The sequence below is a fragment of the Phacochoerus africanus genome, chromosome 1 (genome assembly GCF_016906955.1).
Source record: "Phacochoerus africanus isolate WHEZ1 chromosome 1, ROS_Pafr_v1, whole genome shotgun sequence".
Lineage (NCBI taxonomy): Eukaryota > Metazoa > Chordata > Mammalia > Artiodactyla > Suidae > Phacochoerus > Phacochoerus africanus.
The window spans coordinates 115,096,337-115,117,317 of record NC_062544.1 but is presented as its reverse complement, the minus strand read 5'-3'; the positions used below and the strand labels follow the sequence as shown (position 1 = coordinate 115,117,317).

At 39.2% G+C, this 20,981-nt stretch overlaps 1 protein-coding gene across 17 annotated transcripts in view; it reads left to right on the top strand.

Moving 5' to 3' along the window:
- Positions 1–20,981, top strand: part of PBRM1 (polybromo 1) — a 128,872-nt gene that overhangs the window by 922 nt on the left and 106,969 nt on the right. For 2 of the 17 annotated variants that reach the window (XM_047776381.1, XM_047776391.1), the window contains exons 1-5: positions 2,341–2,961; positions 4,607–4,759; positions 5,849–5,946; positions 17,556–17,703; positions 19,962–20,105. In XM_047776381.1, the coding sequence (XP_047632337.1) occupies positions 2,923–2,961; positions 4,607–4,759; positions 5,849–5,946; positions 17,556–17,703; positions 19,962–20,105 (582 nt within the window). In that variant the 5' untranslated portion in view covers positions 2,341–2,922. Of the gene's footprint in view, positions 1–2,296; positions 2,962–4,606; positions 4,760–5,848; positions 5,947–17,555; positions 17,704–19,961; positions 20,106–20,981 lie in introns of those variants that run through there. The other 15 variants (XM_047776462.1, XM_047776419.1, XM_047776347.1 and 12 more) reach the window with 10 other exon arrangements.

Genomic DNA, 20,981 nt, shown 5'->3' with positions numbered 1-20,981 from the left:
GTTGGAATAAAGCGTTTGTATTAACTTATTTTCCAACAAGCTAGGACTCCTCAAAAATGATTTCTAAGTATTGTTTTTTTCCATTTTGTAGTGTGCTCTTTTCCCAAATATAATTCAGAAGCAAATTGGACTCAATACAAAAGCGTAGTAATTTCTGCTTTATAACTTGTTAGTATATTGCTCATGTTTTAAGATCCAAAGAAATATCGAATGATATCTTTTTTTTTCGTCTTTTTAGGGCTGAACCCACAGCATATGGAGATTCCCAGGCTAGGGGTTGAGTTGGAGCTGCAGCTTCTGGCCACAGAAATGCCAGATCCGAGCCAGGTCTGCAGCCTACACCACAGCTCCCGGCATATGCCCTATCGCTAACCCACTGAGCGAGAGATTGAACCTGCATCCTCTTGGATACTAGTCCGGGCTCGTTACTACTGAGCTATGATGGGAACTCCTGGATGATATCTTTTGAAGAAATATGTCAAATCAGTTACATGTGCATGTGGATGAGTAAAAGGGCTTTGACCACTGTCTTTGGCTTTGGAAGTGTGCAAAATACCTCGCATATTAATATTCTTCCCAAATCTTCAAGATTAGTAAATTGTTGTATGTGTATGAGAGACTACTATGAAGCCATCCAACATCATGTGAAAGAATGTCAACTTAGGAGAATCATCCCTAAGTTAAAACACAGGCTGCGATATAATATACGCAGTTCGTAGTTTTGTTTTTCTTAAAGGCAGCTGAGGCGTGAATAAATACTGAAAGTGTCAACACTAATGTTAAAGGTGGATTTTCTCTGGAAATTAGTGTTATAAGTGGGTTTTTTTTTCTCTTTGAACCGTCTGTTTTCCAAGATTTTTGTTTTAAACATGTATTGCAGTACTAAAGAATCACTAGAAATACAGGAAAGTACTGAAAGTTTATAAATTGTCAAAATATACCAGTAAAGCTTTACTGAGTAAATAGTTTTCCAGTTGCACATTGTAAAGTTATTCTTTACTGTCCACTGTAATTTATCATTGGTTTTTAAACTTTTGGATCTGTGACTGTAATCAGTGCCATTTTAAAACTTGTAACTGAGCTTCAGAATCTATTTCTTGTTCTCTTTATATAAAAAGAATTGCTGAATGGATGCTCACAGACCTTCTAAACTACACAAACTTTTTTCTTAACATCCCATTTAAGTTCACTTTTAATACATTTATTAAACAGAAGTTGTTCACCCAAACTGTGCTGTAAATCAGGCTACAAAAATGGATAAAACGCCGTTCCTGGAGTTCCCGTTGTGGTTCAGGGGAAACAAATCTGACTAATATCCATGAAGATGCAGATTCAAACCCTGGCCTCTCTCCATGGGTAGGGGATCCGGCGTTGCTGTGAGCTCTGGTATAGGTCTCAAGACAAGGCTTGGATCCCACATGGCTGTGGTGTAGGCCAGCAGCTACAGCTCGGATTTGACCCCTATCTTGGGAACTTCCATATGCTGCCGCCAGTGTGGCCCTTAAAAAAATAAAAAAGAAAAAAAAATGCTGTTCCTGTGTCCAAGGGAGCATGCAATCCTAGAGTTAAAACTTAACACTTTTGTTGTGCTTTGAAGTTTCAAAGTGATTTCACGTACATCTCACTGTCACGACAATCTCAGGGAGATATGTACACTCTAGTGTTCTCATTTTAGAAATGAAGAGACAGATCTGAGAGGTTGTAACTCAAGCAACATCAAACGGATAGAGATGAAAGACTTGGGTCTCTTGTCTTCTGAACTCAGGTCTTATTGCTCCTCCTACATTGCCTTTCTTTCTTGCCAAACTTCCAAAATACATTTTAAAATGTATTCTTTGGATGAGATTTGAAAATTATTCTTAGGTAATAAGGACCTTTTTTTTTTCTTACCAAAGTAAATTAATGATTCAAGGAGTTTTTGATGTTGTATGGTCTAAACTATATATACACATACCCCAGTGATTTACATTTTTTGTCATTTGATTTTCAGTGGATTATTTGCAAAAGTAATTTTGATCTCCTGCCACATGGTTGAAGGCTTTTTTTTTTTTTTCTTTTGGTCTTTTTAGGGCCGCACCTGAGACCTATGGAAGTTCCCAGGCTAGGGGTCAGATTGGAGCTGCAGCTGCTGGCCCACACCACAGCAACACCAACTCTTCCATCTGCGACCTACACCACAGCTCACAGCAATGCTGGGTCCCTCAGCTACTGAGCAAGGCCAAGGATTGAACCCACATCCTCATGGATACTAGTTGGGTTTGTTACCACTGAGCCACAATGGGAACTCCACCCCCCCCCCCTTTTTAAACCTTTCCAAAGTTGCATGTGGTATCCTTTCAATGCTCTTAGGACTTTAGGAAAGAAATGTCTTTCTCTGAATTTTTTTTGGTGAATTTTCAAACTCTTTGCTCACATGAGCCATTCTTAGTTTGTTCCAGCTTGCTAACATTTGGTGTCACATGTGAGCCTTCCACATGTGTTCACCCTTCATTCCAACTCTAATTGAACTCTGCTCTTATTGACTGGGGGGCAGTTGGACAGGCATGCTTCATTCCTGGAATTGACAGTCATTCCAGGTGAGTAAAGGGGAGCCTCAGTGAGACATCTTTAAGCATGTGAAAAGCATTTGGTTTTAAAAATGGAAGCAATGGAAGCGTACTATTAGTGCCTGCCCCTTTGCAGTGGTTTGCTTAGCAGAACAGAACTGATATGCCTATTTTCTTCAGTTCTCTTATCTTTCTTTAGCAGTTCTGTTTGAATGTTTTCTATCTATCCGTACTCATTTTTGCTCTTTCTGACCCTTCTTTTTATTTCCCCTTTCTCTGCCTTGTTCTTCTCTTTCAGTTTTGAATATATTAACACTGAATCAGCACTTCTAAAGCCCTGCCTTCTCCCCCTGGCTTCACTTGGCCTTCAGACATAATGAGGAGACTGGCTTTTCGAGGCGCTGGTTGTGCTCTGGTAAAGCTGGTAAATTACTGATCATCTACACCCTTTCCCTTTTCTGTCCTTCCTTGCCTTTTCCCTTCCACCTTTCTTAAATTTTGTTATCCTCTTCATAAAGAGTCCCACCTTATGTTCATCAAATTCACTTGTGTCCTCGTCATAGACTGTTTACAGAAGTCTGGTCCTTAGTTTCTTCATCTTAATGAATTAAGGCCAGTTTGTCAACCTTTTATAAAGCAAACAAAGATCAGCAATATTTGGCTGGCCTTGATCTAAGTCCTTTGAAGCTTCGGCCAATTGCAAACTAATACACTGTATAACAAACCAAGTCCCGTAGGAAGGAACATCATCACTTTAGACTATTTTTAAACACCATGTGGATTGCAGTTCAGAGGAAGAGATAAGAAACTCCTCTTGTTTCTTAATTGGTTACCAGAATTTGTTATTTGTTGGTTGTTTTGCTTCTGCTTTCTGTTCCCTGGAGATACCCAGTTTTTCTCCCCATACCACTGGCAGCCCATTCTTTCAGCTGTTAGTGTCTTAGTTTCCTGAAATTGAATGTTGGTGAATGACATTGGGATCACTTTTTTCTTTTTGCTTTAGAGAAAGACTTTTGAAATCATAATATACTGTCTGATGTTGTTGTTAAATTGTATAAACCTTGTAGGACTTTCTTGGGTATACACCCTTTCCCTCTAGCTGTAGCAGATCGTTTCAGTAGTTGCATTTCTTGTGTTATAGTCAAATATGTGTATTTGTAAAGTTGTGTTAATATTATTTAGTAGCCTTACTAAAACCGAGAGCAAGTATTTACATATTTCTGAAAGGCCAAGGAGGACCTAAAAGCTCACTTCTGAGGTGGTCTTCCAGATCACCTACTGAAAATATAAAGCTGTGAGTTCCTTAGGGTAGAGCTGAGTACGTCACATAACTGAAAAGGAAGTTAGTTTGGATTAACAGAAAAGTTTTAAAACAGATTTGCTACTTTAGCATAGGTACAGTAAGTCATGTTAAGTGTTTTAAGGAATGGAGAAAACTCAATTTTCAGTGTGTTAATTTAGGGTGTATCTGAAATGCTAGAAGGTTAACCAGTCCTCTGTTCCTCTACCCTTTTGCAGTACTTATTTGCATCAAGGTCTGCTTCCAGTTTTTTTTGTTTTTTGTTTTTTGTTTTTCCCCCACATCCTGGCCCATCTGGAGATTGATCATAATTGTAAGAAACACGGGGGAAAACAAATGAGGTTGCTGACTCCAGAGGTGACCACCTTGGGGTCTCTGTCCCTGAGGCCTGCCTGACTGCCTCAGAGACTAAGGGATTAATACCTTTAACACACTGGTGTACCACTGCATTTTCCAAACTCCAATCCAGAATAAATTTGAGGCTAGAAGTGATTGATTCCTTCAAAATTGGTAATATACAAATGAGTATACTTTTGCTGAATTTGTCCCATCCAAGTAAGTGTAGCATTCTGGTAAGCGAAGGGGCTAAAGCAAGATTTAGGACTTGCCCTGAAAAAAAGTAGTCAACAGTTTAAATATCTTTGCAACAGTTTAAATATCCTCCAAAGTGAACCAGAAGCTTGGTAGTCAGTGGCCAGCTGAGGGCTTAGTGGCAAAGTATAAACTTAAGTATAAGAACATGGCTAATTATTTCTTATAGAAGAAGTTGGATTCCATGGGTTCCAAGAGAAGAAGAGCTACCTCCCCTTCCAGTAGTGTCAGCGGGGACTTTGATGACGGGCACCATTCTGTGTCCACACCAGGCCCAAGCAGGAAAAGGAGGAGACTTTCCAGTCTTCCGACTGTAGACCCTGTGAGTAACTTGGATCACAGTTTCTGTCTTCTGTCTTCTGTCTTCCCTACCCTTCCTCCGATGATAAGCAGTTACGATGCAAGGCCTTTGTACTTCTTTTTCCTCTGGTTTGATATTCTCAATTTTTCTTTTATGAAAAGTATGTATTTAGCCAAAAGTATTTGAGTGATGGAGTAATTTAGTATTATGAAATAATAAAGTATATCAGCATGTCCCGTTATATAGTCACTTAAATAACTGTGCTTGTCGTGTGCCAAGCATAAAAGATTTCTCTGTGATCAGAAAGCACCAGCCCTGCAGAGTGCTGGGTAAGAGTGTTTCAGGCAGAGGGGCTGCATCAGGCTTGGATTTGGTGTGTTGTGATTACAGAGCAATGGTTAAGATGGAGAGGGAAACTGGTAAAGTCTCCCCAGCCAGAGTATACCCTGCATGCTCTGTGGGCATTGTTAGGAGTTTAGATTTTGTTCTCTGAGTAGTAAGAAGCCCTTCTGTTGGATGATTTTTAAGCAAGGGTGATATAAATTGATTTTGTTTAAGATTATTATGATCATTATACAACTACAGATTGTTATGATCATTATACAACTACAGATGTTATAAATTCATTTGAGTAATAAAAAAATGAAAGAAAAAAATAAAAGAACAACTGACAGAAAAAAAAAGAAATTAGAACTTAAATGTTCTCATCAAAAATTATAAATTGAAAAATACATACAGTGATAGATATACTAATTACCTAGATGGGAAGGATCATTTCACAATATATACCTATATCAAATCATTAAAGTGATAACTTTAAATATCTTACAATTTCGTCGATTATACCTCAATAAAGATGAAAAAAATAGAAAAGGTTTTAAAAAAAAATTACTAGTAGTATAAATCCGATGAAAAATCTAATCATTTAAAATGATTTTAAATAAGGAGAAATACTGTCAGCATTATTTCAGACTTGGGTCCCTATGTGGGAATTGAAGGATTCATCTTTCTCTACTGGATTTTTATGTGTTTTTTGTTTGTTTGTTTTTAAGATAATCCTAATGCTTTCTGTTCACTTTTCTGGTGATTTTTCTCCTTTTTCTACTGTAGATTGCTGTGTGCCATGAACTCTACAACACCATCCGAGACTATAAGGATGAGCAGGGCAGGCTCCTCTGTGAGCTCTTCATTAGGGCACCAAAGCGAAGGTGAGTGGGAGGGACTTGGTCCTGAGTCCAAGGTGAAAGTGTTTGGAAATTGAGTTTTCCTTCAGAAGGAATGGCTTAAATGTTACTTGGGTCCACATTTTGGTATTTGTTGTCGAGAGGTAGTGAAGCATATATTTTTTAAATTTTTTAATTCAAGAAAACATTTTCAGTTATAAAATGTAAAATCTACAGTCTTAATCATTTTGCAATATTAATCATTCTTAATCCATCCAGTAAGTGTTAAGTATATTTTCGTTGTTACACAGCAGATCTCCAGAATTTTTTCATATTGTGAAATTGAAACTCTATGCCCATTAAATAACTCATTTCCCCCTCCCCCTCTCCAGTCCCTAGCAATCACCATTGCACTTCCTATTTCTCTGAATTTGACTACTTTAGATATCTCATGTAAGTAGAATCATATAGTATTTGTCTTTTCTGACTGGTTTATTTCACCTAGCATATTATCCTCAGGATTTATCCATGTCAATACCATGTTACAGGATTTCCTTCCTTTTTAAGACTGAGTAATACTCCATTGTATGCATATACCACATTTGGGTTGGTTTTACCTATTGGCTGTTGTGAATTATTGCTTCAGTAAATAAACATCAGTGTGCAAATACAAATACCTCTTCAAGAGGTTGCCTTCAGTTCTTTTGTATATATACCCAGAACTGGAATTGTTGGATCTTATAGTAATTCTATTTTTAATTTTTGGAGACGTCACCATACTGTTTTCCATAATCATGGCACCATTTTACATCCCACCAACAGTGTATAAGAGCTCCAGTTGCTGGAAGTTCCCTTGTTGGTGCAGCAGGTTAAGAATCTGGTGTTGCCACAGCTGTGGTGCAGTTTGCAACTGCAGTACGGATTCAATCCCTGGCCTGGGAACTTGCACATGCCAAGGACTCAGCCAAAAAAATGAAAAAAAAAAGTTCCAATTTCTCCTCATCCTCACCACACTCATCGTTTTGTAGTAAGTTTTGAAATCAAAGAGAGTGAGTACTCCATGATGGTTAATTTTGTGTGTCAACTTAATTGAGTTAAGGGACGCCCGGAGAGCTAATAAAACATTATTTCTGGGTATGTCTGTGAGGAGGTTCCTTGAAAAGATTAGCATGTGAATAGGTAGAGTGAGTAAAGAAGTTGGCTTTCACCAATGCAGCTGGATATCATCCAGCCCCTGACGGCTTGAATAGAATAATAAAAGGGTACAGGAAGGGTGAATTTGTGTCCTCCATTAGAATGGAGACATCCTTCTCCTGTCCTTGGACATCAGAACTCTGGGTTCTTGGACTTTTGAACTCTAGGTTCTTGACTTTTGAACTTTTTACATCACTGGCTTTCCTGGTCTCCAGCTGGCATATCCTGGGACTTTTTGGCCTCCATAATTAATTGCCATTTTCTGTAATAGCATTTATTCCCTCTCACTCTCGCTCTCTTTTTCTCTATTGTTTCTGTTTTTTTGGAGTACCCTAATATAGTCTTCCAACTTTGTTCTTCTTTTTCAGGATAGGTTTTTTTTGGTTTCTGCAAAAAAAAATGGTATTGGGATTTTGTTAGATTTTACACTGACTCCATGGATTGCTTTGGATAGTATTGGTATCTTAACAGTATTAAGTTTTCCATTTCATGAACATGGGATATCTGTCCATTTATTTGTGTGTTTTTTAATTTCTTACAGAAATGTGTAGGTTTCAGAAGTTCCTTTGTAGCATAGTGGGCTGTGGATCCAGTATTGTCACTGCAGCAGCTCAGGTTGCTGCTGTGGCAAGGGTTTGATCCCTGGTCCATGGACATGGCCAAAAAAAAAATTAAATGTGTAGTTTTCGGGAGTTCCCTTTGTGGTGCAGCGGAAACGAATCCGACTAGGAACCATGAGGTAGTGGGTTTGATCCCTGGTCTTGCTCAGTGGGTTAAGGATCCAGCATTGCCTTGAGCCTTGGTATAGGTCACAGATGCGTCTTAGATCTGGTGTTGCTGTGGCTGTGGCATAGGCCTGGCAGCTACAGCTCAGATTAGACCCCTAACCTGGGAACCTCCATATGCCATGGGTGCAGCCCTAAAAAGACCAAAAAAAAAAAAAAAGGGTAGTTTTCACTATATAAATCTTTCACCCCACCGGTTAGCTTTATTCTTTAATCTCTGCTTTGGATTGTTCACTGTTAGTTTATAGAAATACAACTCATTTTTGTGTATGTAGATTTTGTATCTTGCAGCATTACTGAATATACTTATTCTAAAAGTTTTTTTGTGTGAATCTTTAAGAGTATTCTGCATATGAGATCTATCGTCTTTGATCAAAGATAGTTTTACTTTGTCCTGTCTAATTTAGATGGCTCTTATATCGTTTTCTTGCCGAAATGCTCTGGCTGGGACTTCCAGTACTATGTTGAAAAGAAGTGATGAGAGCAATGTCTTTGTTTTTCACCATTTTTAGTATAATATTAGCTATAGGCTTTTTCATGTGGCCTTTATTTTGTAGAGATAGGTTCCATCTATACCTAATTTGTTGAGTGTTTTTATCATGAAAAGGATAGTGAATTTTGTAAAATGCTTTTTCTGGATTAGTTGAGATGATCATGTGGTTATTTTCCTTCATTCTTTTGGGGGTTTTTTGGCCACACCCACAGCATGCCGAAGTTCCTGGGCCAGGGATTGAACCTGTACCACGGAGTAACCTGAGCTACAGCAGTGACAATGCCAGATCCTTAATCACTAGGTTACCAGGGAACTCCTGTTTTCCTTCATTGTGTTAATATGATTCATTACTTTTATCAAATCTCATAGTTTGCACCATCTTGCATTGCAGGCGTAACTCTCACTCGATCATGGAATATAATTCTTTTAACATAACCGCTGAATTCATTTTGTTGTGTTTTTTGAGGATTTTTTTATATCAATATCCATAAGGAATATTGGTCTATAGGTTTCTTTCTTTTTCTTTTTCTTTCTTTTTTTTTTTTTGGCCGCCCTGCGGCATAAGGAGTTCCCAGACCAGGGATCAGATCCAAGCCTCAATTGAGACCTAAGTTGCAGCTGTGGCAATGCTACATCCTCAACCCACTGTGCTCGGCTGGGGATCAAACCTGCTTCCCAGTACCCCAGAGACATCGCCAATCCCATTATGACACAGTGGGAACTCCATTTTATTTTCTTGTAGTGTCTTTGGCTTTGGTATCAGAGCATTACTAGTGTCACAGAATAAGTAAGTTTTCCTTCCAATTTTTTTCGAAAAATTAGAGAAGAATAATGTTAGTTCTTTAAATGTCTGGTGAAATTCAACAGCCATTGAATCCAGGGCTTTTCTTTGCTAGGGGATTTTTTTTTTCAGGGCCACATCTGGGGAATATCGAAGTTCCTAGGCTAGGGGTTGGATTAGAGCTCCTGGCCTATACCACAGCCAAAGCAATACTAGATCTGTGCCACATCTGCAACCTAAGCTACAGCTTCTGGCAACACCAGATCCTTTACCCGTAGAGCAAGGCCAGGGATCACACACGCATTCTCATGGATACCAGTCAGGTTCTTAACTCATTGAGCCATAGCAGAACTCCCACTTATCCATTCTAAATGTAATAATTTGCATCTACTAACACCAAACTCCCAGTCCATCCCACACTCTCCCCTCTCCCCCTTGGCAAGCATAAGTCTGTTCTCTATGTCTATGAATCTGTTCCTGTTTTGTAGATAGGTTCATTATGCCATATTTTAGATTCCACATATAAGTGATACCATATGGTATTTGTCTTTCTCTTTATGGTTTAACTTTGCTTAGTATGAGAATCTCTAGTTGCATCCACGTTGCTGCAAATGGCTGAATAGTATTCCATTGTGTATATGTACCACATCTTATTCCATTCATCTGTCAATGGACATTTTGGTTGTTTCCATGTCTTGGTTATTGTGAATAGTGCTGCTCTGAACATTCAGGTGCATGTGTCATTTTGAATTGTAGTTTTGTCTGGATATATGCCCCAGAGTGGGATTACTAGATCATATGGTAGTTCTATATTCAGTTTTCTGAGGAACCTCCATCCTATTTTCCATTATGGTTGTACCAGTTTACATTCCCACCAACAGTGTAGGAGGGTTCTGTGTTTTCTGTACCCTTTCCAGCATTTGTTGTTTGTAGACTTATTAATGGTGGCCATTCTGACCAGTATGAGGTGTCACCTCATTGTGTTTTTGATCTGTATTTCTCAAATAATTAGTGATGTTAAGCATTTTTTCATGTACCTGTTGGCCATCCATATGTCTTCTTTGGAGAAATAGCTATTTACATCTTCTACCCATTTTTCAGTTGGGTTGTTTGGGTTTTTTTTGTTGTTGAGTTGTACGAGTTGTTTATATATTTTGGAGATTAAGCCCTTGTCAGTTACATCATTTGCATCTATTTTCTCCCATCCAGTAGGCTGTCTTTTTGGTCTTTTTATGGTTTCCTTTTCTGTGCAAAAGCTTGAAAGTCTCATTTGTTTATTTTTGTTATTTCTTTCTATTGCCTTGGGGGACTAACCTAAAAAAATTTGTGTGGTTTATTTATTTATTTATTTATTTGTCTTTTTTGCCTTTTCTAGGGCCGCACTCGCAGCATGTAGAGTTTCCCAGGCTAGGGGTCTAATCAGAGCTGTAGCTGCCGGGCCTACGCCAGAGCCACAGCAACGCAGGATCCAAGCCGTGTCTGCAACCTACGCCTCAGCTCATGGCAACGCTGGATCCTTAACCCACTGAGCAAGGCCAGGGATAGAATCTGCAACCTCATGATTCCTAGTCGGATTTGTTAACCACTGAGCTACGATGGGAACTCCAACATTTGTGTGGTTTATGTCAGAGAATGTTTTGCCTATGTTCTCTTCTAGGAGTTTTATGGTGTCATGTTTTAAGTCTTTGAGCCATTTCGAGTTTATTTTTGTGCATGGTGTGAGGGTGTGTTCTAATTTCAGTGACTTATATGCAGCTGTCCAGTTTTCCCAGCACCACTTCCTCAAGAGACTGTCTTTCCCATTTTATATTCTTGCCTCCTTTGTTGAAGATTAATTGACTATAGGTGTCTGGGTTTATTTCTAGGTTTTCTATTCTGTTCGTTTCATTCATCTGTATGTCCGTTTTTGTGCCAGTACCATACTGTCTTGATTACTGTAGCTTTATAATATTGTCTGAAGTCTGGGAGAGTTATACCTCCTGCTTTTTTTTTTTTTTTTTTTTCTCTCAGGATTGCTTTGGCATTTCTGAGTATGGTTCCATACAAATTTTTGGATTGTTTGTTCTGGTTCTGTGGAAGACATCATGGGTAACTTGATAGGGATCAAATTAAATCTGTAAATTGCTTTGGGTGGTAACTTTGCCAGGAGATTTTTGATTACTGATTCAACCTCCATATTAGTTGTATGTCTATTCAAGTGTCCTGTTTCTTCATATTCAGTCTTGTAGGTCGTATATTTCTAGGAATTTATCTGTTTTCTTATAGGGTATCCAGTGTATTGGCATATGGTTGTTCATTGTAATCTCTTATTAGCTTTTTATTTCTGTGGCATTGGTTGTACTCTCCTTTCTTTCATTTCTTTCCTTTTTTTTTTTTTTTTTACTGTACCTGTGGCATACAGAAGTTCCTGGGGCAGGGAGCAAACCCATGCCACAGCACAGCAGTGACAACACAAGGTCCTTAACCTCCTGCACAGGGGGACTTCCATGAGTTTCTTTTTGAGACTTTGTTTTGGTTAGTATATTAGGTTACTTGTACTAGGACATCCTAATTAACAGTGACTGAAACAAGAACAATTGCTTTCTCTCATGTACAATTCCTGTTCTGCGAGGTTTTAGGGCTGAGATACTGTCTGTCTCTTTATTCTTCTGTGCCTGAGTTATCACCCTTGTCTTCATGGTCTGAGATTGCTCACCACCACAACTGTCTTCCAGCCCATAGGAAACAAGGCATGTTAAGAATGTGACCTGAACATAATACACTTCAGCTTTTGCAATGGCTGGTCCTTAGCTGCAACAAGGCTGAAGAATATGGTCTTTAGTACCCAGGCAGCAACTTAGAATGCTCTCATCTTGGGAAGGAGGGAAAATAGGTTTAGGGGTAGCCAGCAGGTTCTGCACATCAGGCAAGGTGTTTCTTACTTTTCTGGTTAAAACTCTTATTTGTGCTTTGGCTATTCTACACCCATACACAGCAGGATATCCTATTGTTGAAAGAGAAAAGCTGTTAAGATATATGCTATATACAATCTTGCGTGCGTGCGTGCGTGTGTGTGTGTGTGTGTGTGTGTGTGCGCCCATGCACCCGCAGAAATTTGGAAGAAAATGGTTTTCATTTCGCTTTTTAGAATCGCACATGTGGTGTATGGGCATTCCAAGACTAGGGGTCAAATCGGAGCTGCAGCCTACAGCCTAGGCCACAGCCACAGCAACTCAGGATCCAAGCTACATCTGTGACCAACATGACAGCTTATGGCAACACAGGATCTCTAACCCACCAAGCGAGGCCAAGGATCGAACCCACATCTTCTTGGACACTAGTCAGGTTCTTAATCCACTGAGCCACAATGGGAACTCCCTAATAGTGCTTTTAACTCTGGATTAATAGGAACAATTTTTACTTTTTTTTTTTACTTTTACTTTTTCTATATGTGATTTAAGTGGGAAAAATCAGTGAAGCTATTTCATTTTGAAAGTGGGGGAACTTTGTTTTGACTTTTTATAGAGTAGAATGTTGGGATCCTGTTCCCTTTTGCCTGTATAGCAATTCTGAAAATGTTTGTGAAGAGCCCTCTAGCAGAGCTTCTGAGAGTCCTTTCTAGTTATGTGTCTTCACTGTGTTCTCAATTGTCTATAGATAATCCCCTAAGCCTGTGAGGTGGAGCAGTGGACTGTGGTCCATCAGGCCTAGGGAGAGAGAATCATCTTGAATATTAAGTTAACAAAGCCTTAATGCTCACTCTAATAAAGTCCCTTGGTGCCACTGACAACATCAGTATTAGGCCTGGATAGTCTTTTATTGTTACTCACTGAGACTTTTATGTTCTTACGCTCTCTCTGAATACTGCTATACAGAAATGTGTTAAGTTTTCCTTTTATTCCCTCATGCCTGATTTTATAATTCACTAAAATTGTAAGTAGTTGATAAAGGTTTTGAAAACTTAAATTTATTCTTTCTCTTCCTTTCCTTTCCTGGAGAATTCAATTGAAAGTCATTAGGTGAGGCTGCTCAAGGTAGGCATCTGCAAGGGACACAGGTGGTGGATAGGATAGGGGTTTTGGACAGGAGCTGTGTTACATTACAGGGTGTTAGAGCCTTGGCATGCTGAAGAGGGAGTTTATGTAGGACTTCCTGGCACCTTCCAGGTGTGGAGGCCTAAGTCAGGGAAGGAAGGTGTTCATGTGGGAGGAGTGGTGATGACAGTGGTCTTTCATAGGTGGCGTAAGGAGGGTATCTGTGTGGGATGTGGCATAGCACGGGGGTGTATGGAGTGGCAAGGTCATAGCCTTGAGTGAAATGAGAGCATTTTTGGGTGGTAAGACAGCAGCAATAGGAGATCGCTTACATACATGTGACCAGTCATGTAAATAAATAATGGGACTCAGACTTCTCATTATTTGAAAATGGGAGCATAAGTTGGGAAAGGAAAGTAGAATGAACCCTGAGGTGTTGGATTAGAATTGGAAATAGTAGGAATTCCCCTTGTGGCGCAGTGGAAATGAATCTGACTAGGAACCATGAGGTTGCGTGTTTGATCCCTGGCCTTGCTGAGTGGGTTAAGGATTTGGGGTTGCTGTGAGCTGTGGTGTAGGTCACAGATGCAACTGGGATCTGGAGTTGCTATGGCTGTAGCATAGGCCAGCAGCTGTAGCTCTGATTCGGCCCCTAGCCTGGGAACCTCCATATGCCGTGGGGGCAGCCTAAAAAGCAAAAAAAAAAAAAAAAAAAAAGAATTGGAAATAGTGGAGTTCCCATCATGGCTCAGTGGAAACAAATCTAACTTGTATCCATGAGGACCCAGGTTCAATCCCTGGTCTCCCTCAGTGGGTTAAGGCTCCGACATTGCTGTGGCTGTGGCATAGACCAGCAGCTACAGCTCTGATTTGACCCCTAACCTGGGAAGCTGCATATGGCACAGGTGAGGCCCTAAGAAGATAAAAAAAAAGAATTGGAAATAGTTTCCGATATATTAGGTATAGAAATAAACATAGATATAAATGGGCATATGTTGAGTCCATAGCTCTGTCCTTTGAGACAGCCTGGGAGCAGCAACACCCTAGTAGAAATGAGTACATCTAGCACTTAAGTCTTCGTTTTTCAATACCACTTACTATAAAGAGCCCAGAGTGGAAATGTTTGATTTAAAGGGCAAGGAAAGTATAACATTAGCTTGTGTCATGTAACCAGAAAATAAGCATATGCTCAAAGGGTAATGGGAATATGTCAAAAGGACATAGAAAATAGAAGCCATCTCAAAAGGTCTCCCTCTTACTGGCCAAACCTGGAGCAGTTTGAGCAGCAAAATAATTATAATAATTTTTTTAACCCACTGAGAAAAATAGGAACCCAGAAATCTACAGTGATATACATAAATGAATAAATTGATGAATAGTGGGCTTCTGCATAGTCTAGAGTTACCTTTCCCTAAAGTACAAGGAGCAGAAGAGTAACTTGGTCAGCTGAAAAGCTTGGCAGAACAAAATCAAATGACCAGAATCAACCTCATCTAAGTAAAACGACAAGTTGAAATCAAGCGCCACCTGGTAGGATACAGTGAGATGAACATGGCATCATTTCTGTCATAGTCCTGCCAAATAAGCTTAACCTGAATTTCTTCATCAGTAAAACAGCCCCAGATTAAGGGACGTTTTACAAAATAATTGGCCTGTAATTTTCAAAAGTATCGAGATCGTGGAAGTCAAACAAAGACTGAGAAATTATTTCATAATGAAGGAAATTAAAGAAATGTAACTAGGAGTTCCCATCGTGGCACAGCGGAAACGAATCCAACTAGGAACCATGAAGTTGTGCGTTCAATCCCTGGCCTTGCTCAGTGGGTTAAGGATCTGGTGTTGCCATGAACTGTGGTGTGTATATAGGTCAAAGACATGGCTGGGGTCCTCCATTGCTGTGGCTGTGGTGTAGGCTGGCGGCCACAGTTCCTGTTGGGAACCTCCATATACTGCAAGTGCGGCCCTAAAAAGCAAAAAAAAAAAAAAAAAAAAGAAAGAAAGAAAGAAAGAAATGTAACTAAATGCAGCATCAGTCTCAACTTGATCCTTTTCCTATGAAGGACATTTTTTGAACAATTGGCAAAATATAAAGGATCTCTGAGGATTGTATGGTGGGAGTGTATCAAAGTTAATTTTCTGATTTCAGTGATTGCACTCTGGTCCTTTTTGTAGGAAATACTCTTCAGCAGCTTACTCTCAAGATAGTTCAGAAAAAACATTCTTTGTACTACTATTCTTGAAATTTTTGTGTCAAACATTTTAAAGAATTAAATATATCATGCATACATAGGTAAAACATGGCAGCCAGTGTCTAAGAGAGATTAAAGCCTTAATGATCATGACTTTTTTTTTTTGGCTACTCCTACAGCTTGCCCAAGTTTCTGGGGCAGGGATGGAACCCAAGCCACAGCAGTGACAATTCAGAATCCTTAACCACTAGGGGACCAGGGAATTCCTAAGATCTTAAAGGTTCTGTGTTGTTGGGAAGAAGACACACCCACCTAGAACTTCATTTCTCCATTTGAAATTGGGGTGATATTTGAGAATTTATCCGTCTCAGTGAAAAAGTAGGGACACCTGTTAAGGCTGGTAAAATTCAATTCTTCCCCTAATTCTGAGTGTTGCACATGCCACCAGACAGAGGAGAAGCAGTGTGGCTGATGGAAAAGTATGGTCCTGACCTGCTGTGTGGTTTGGGGCAAGCCACCTCATCTCTTCTGGCCTCAGTTTCCTTGTTCCATAAGGGAGAAAGTTGATAAGACCATTTCGATGCTCTCCTGTTCTAAGAATTTCCTGCCCAAGAGAAAGCACTTCTCATCTTCCTCTGTTGGGGCCTCAGTCTCAGTATATTCTTGGAGTTCCCTGGCTTCACTTACTTTTCTCCACCCTTTCACAGTGCAGTGGAAATATGCCTGAGGCACAAGGAGGCTGCTAGCCCAGATGTGCTAATGGGAAATGAGCAGAAAACAGCCCAGTTAGGCTTATTCCTGTCCTCAACATTTTTTATATGTAATAAAACTTAATCTCTCACACATCTAGAATAAGTTTTACCTACCCCTCAAGGGAAAATTGAGAAAAATAGTTGGTTAGATAATTTTTCAGAAGGTTAACTTGTTTCATGGAACTCCATTTGAAAAAAGCTAGAAGGAATAATAATAAACATCCATGAGCTAAAATTCAGTGTAAGAAATTATTACTACCTTTAAAGTGTCCTGTGTGTTCTTCACTATCCCTCCTCTCCAAGGGATGATTGCTGTCCTAAATTTTGTGTTTATCATTCTCATGCTTTTTTTGTTTGTATTAGTTTTGTCCTGTTCGTTCATGTTTTATGCCCTTTTGTTTTTGGAAAGCTCCTTGTGCCAAGAGCCTCATCTTTCTCTTTTGTAACTTTAGCTTTTTTTTTTTTTTTTGGCTTTTTGCTATTTCTTGAGCCACTCCCGCGGCATATGGAGGTTCCCAGGCTAGGGGTCGAATCGGAGCTGTGGCCACTGGCCTACGCCAGAGCCACAGCAACGCCGGATCCGAGCCGCGTCCGCAACCTACACCACAGCTCACGGCAACGCCAGATCGTTAACCCACTGAGCAAGGGCAGGGACCGAACCCGCAACCTCATGGTTCCTAGTCGGATTCGTTAACCACTGCGCCACGACGGGAACTCCTCTCTTTTGTAACTTTAGTACTTGATATCAGAGCAGCTTATATATTAAGCACTTGATAGTACTTGGCAGAGAAAGTTCTGTGGTCACTAACTAAATGATGACAGTCTGTTTTATAAGTTTATAAAAAGCTTTGAAACATTTGTTTTCAGCCACTTTTTTTTTGTCTTTTCTAGGGCCACACCGTTGGCATGTGGAGGTTCCCAGGCTAGGGATCTAATTGGAGCTGTTGCTGCCCGCCTACGCCAGAGCCACAGCAACTCGGGATTCTAGCCGTGTCTACAACCTACACCACAGCTCATCGCAACACCGGATCTTTAACACACTGAGCAAGGCCAGGGATCGAACCCCCAACCTCATGGTTCCCAGTCAGGTTCGTTAACCACTGAGCCACAATGGGAACTCCTCAGCCGCTATTAAACACCATGGAAGGTAAGTCATTTTCATTTGCAGAAGATCCACTGACAGGCTGGTGCCCCAAATCTTAAATATTTAGCATATAAAAGACTTTCAAGATCTCAATTTAGGTTTTTGTATCTCTAATAGGTGTTATTAGTGATAACATGCATGCATATGCATCTTGCTTTTGTTAGTTTCAGTTCTAATAATTGGAATTAGTGTACTATGTTCTGTTATTTGGAGTGTTGTACATTACGACAGGTATTTTTGAGTCATACCTTTTTATAGACTTTTGATTAATACCCTTTTTAAAAAAACATTTAATTATGACAGAAATCAACCAGACTATTATGAAGTGGTTTCTCAACCCATTGACTTGATGAAAATCCAACAGAAACTAAAAATGGAAGAGTACGATGATGTTAATCTGCTGACTGCTGACTTCCAGCTGCTTTTTAACAATGCAAAGGCCTATTATAAGGTAAGAATGCTCAAATTTTAGAAGGTATCCAATTTGATAAAGGTGTGGCTTTTTAAATATTTATCAGTCTGGTAGGTAAGTTGTGGTTTGTGGTTTGGTAGTTTGAGTTCGCATTTCTCTTGTGAGTAAAGAAACTGAAGATCATTATAATTATGAACCATTCTCATTTCTTGTGTCTGCTCATATCTTTTGCTTGTCTCTCTTGGGTTCTTTGTCCTTTTCATATTTATTTTTAGAAAATTTTTTGATCTAGATACTGGTCCTTTTTTGGTTGTGTGCACTGCAAATATTTTCTACCCTGTGGCTATTTTACACTCTTTTTATGATGTCTTGTGATGAACATAAGTTTTTTAAATTTCAATTTAGACAGATTTATCAGTCTTTAACTTTGTGGTTTATCCTTCTTCGTGTCTTGTTGCTGAAATCTCTCCTGCCCAAAGATTGTAATGAAATTATTTTCCTGTTCTAAAACTTTAATAGGAGTTCCATCGTGGCTCAGTGGTAAGGAATCCAACTAGTATCCATGAGGACTCGGGTTTGGCCTTGCTCAGTGGGTTAAGGATCTGGCATTGCCATGATCTGTGGTGTGGGTCACAGACACGGCTTGGATCTGGTATTGCTGTGGCTGTGGCCAGTAGCTGTAGCTCCAGTTTAACCCCCTAGCCTGGAAACTTCCATATGCTGTGGGTGCAACCCTAAAAAGCAAAAAAAAAAAAAAAAAAGAAAAGAACTGAATAGTTTTTTTTTTTTTTTTATGGCTGTACCTGCGGCATATGGAAGTTCCTGGGCTAGGGGTTCAGTTGCAGCTTGCAGGAACTTGGGATCCTTAACCCACTGAGCAAGGCCAGAGATCAAACCCATAACTTCAGAGACACTATGTCAAGTTCTTAACCTGCTGAACCATAATGGGAACTCTGTTTAATCATTTTGTCTTTCATGTTTAAGCCCTTAAGGCAGCTGGGATTGATTGTTGTGTCTTCTATGAGGTATGGATCTATTTTTTTTCCACAGAAAAGAAGTGCCTTAAAATGGCCATTCACTTTTCATTTGTCCATGGTGTTACTGCTGGCATTGTTTCTGTGTGCTCATGGGTCTCTCTTTTTTTAAATTTTGTCCTTTTTTTTTTAAGGGGCACAACCACAGCATATGGAGGTTCCCAGGCTAGGGGTTGAATCAGAGCTGTAGCTGTTGGCCTACGCCAGGGCCACAGCAACACCAGATCCGAGCTACCTCTGCAAGCTACACCACAGCTCATAGCAATGCCAGATCCTCAACCCACTGACTGAGGCCAGGGATTGAATCTCAGCCACAGCTATGACCTGTGGCAATGCTCTATCCTTAACCTACCACTCCAGGCCAGGGATTGAACCCATGCAGCCATGCAGACAACACCAGATCTTTAACCTCCTGCACCACAGCAGGAACTTATATAGTAGCTTTCTTTATTATTAGTAATGTCTGTGTCGTGAAATTTGTTTTATCTGATATTAATACATGTAAAGTAATATCAGCTTTATATTTGTGTGCACCGAGTCTATTTTTCATTGTTTTACTTCCAACCTTTTCATGTATTTTTAATGCTAATGTATCTCCTGTAAACCATATATACATGAATTTCTATTCATCCAGGTGATCACCTTTACCTTTTAATTGGGACATTTCATCTCTTTACAGTTTTAGTAATTATCATTATATTTGGGTGTGTTCCTGTCATTTGAATTTCTACTTCTGTTTATTGCACTTTGTGATTTTGTTTATTATCTTGCTAAGTTCTCTGCCTTTTGTTTTTCTTTTTCCTTTTTTTTCTTGGTTTTATTTTGTTTTTAATTTCCTCTATAATTTGGAGGTTCTGAGATCCATTCATAATCTATTCTTATCCAAGAAGTTTTAATATTTATAATTAACTTATCAAAGTCAGAAGTTAATTGCTGTCTTAAACCTTTTTATAAACAATGCAAAACTTTAGAATAATCTAACTCTGATCTCTCTTTTTATTTATGCTACTGATGTTTTGTATTTTAATTCTATTGTGGCAAGTTTTAACCATAAAATAATGTTATGGTTTTATGTTGTCAGTCAATGGAAATTCTGAGGCCCATATTTCTTTTACTCATAATGATTTTTAAATTGGTAATGTAATTTTCAAAGTTATGTTTTAGAATACCAGTCTGCTGGCACAGGATGCTTTAAAAGTAGAAATTGATTTACAGTAGAATACTAAAGTGATACTTCTTTCTCTTCTTTTTGCTAACATAAAGCCGGATTCTCCTGAATATAAAGCTGCTTGCAAACTCTGGGATTTGTACCTTCGAACAAGAAATGAGTTTGTTCAGAAAGGGGAAGCAGAGGATGAAGATGATGATGAAGATGGGCAAGACAATCAAGGCACAGTGACCGAAGGAGTAAGTGTGCCACCAGAATGGTAATAGAAGGCTGTTGGGAGGCGGACAAGGCCCCTGCCTGTGATTTTTCTTGGCCACTGTGGGCAGCTGGGCTTCCTCTGCAGTTGTATTGGTAATGGTGAAGGTAAAGGGACCTGCAGCCAGAGAGCCCCACTCCAATTGCAAGGGATCTTAGGACATCTTGGACAACATGTGCCGTACATGTTTGGTTGCTTTCATGAATTTTTCTTACATTAATGTGTATTTCCTGCTGAGTTTTAAAGAGAATCTTCATGTCATCAAGGACTGGTCCTGTATTGCTAGATTTACGTATTATGTGAGGGTGGGCTATTCTGGGTCTTTCTTGCTTCCAAACAAACTATAAAATATTTTGTTCTTGTTCTGTGAAAAATGCCGTTGGTAATTTGATAAGGATTGCATTGAATCTGTAGATTTCCTTGGGTATTGTAGTCATTTTGACAATACTGATTCTTCCAATCCAAAAGCATGGTATATCTTTCCATCTATTTGTGTCATCTTTGATTTCTTTCATCAGCATCTTTTAATTTTCAGAGTAAAAGTCTTTTATCTCTTTATTAGATTTATTCCTAGTTATTTTATTCTTTATGATGTAATGATAAATGGGATTGTTCCCTAGTTTCTCTTTCTGATCTTTTATTGTCAGTATATAGAAATGTAGTTGATTTCTGTGTATTAATTTTGTATCCTGCAACTTTGCCGAATTCATTGATGAGCTCTAACAGTTTCCTAGTAGTGTCTTTAGGATTTGCTAGGTATAGTATCATGTCATTTGCAAACAGTGATAATTTTACTTTTTCCTTTCCAATTTGGATCCTTTTATTTCTTTTTCTTCTCAGATTGCCATGGCTAGGACTT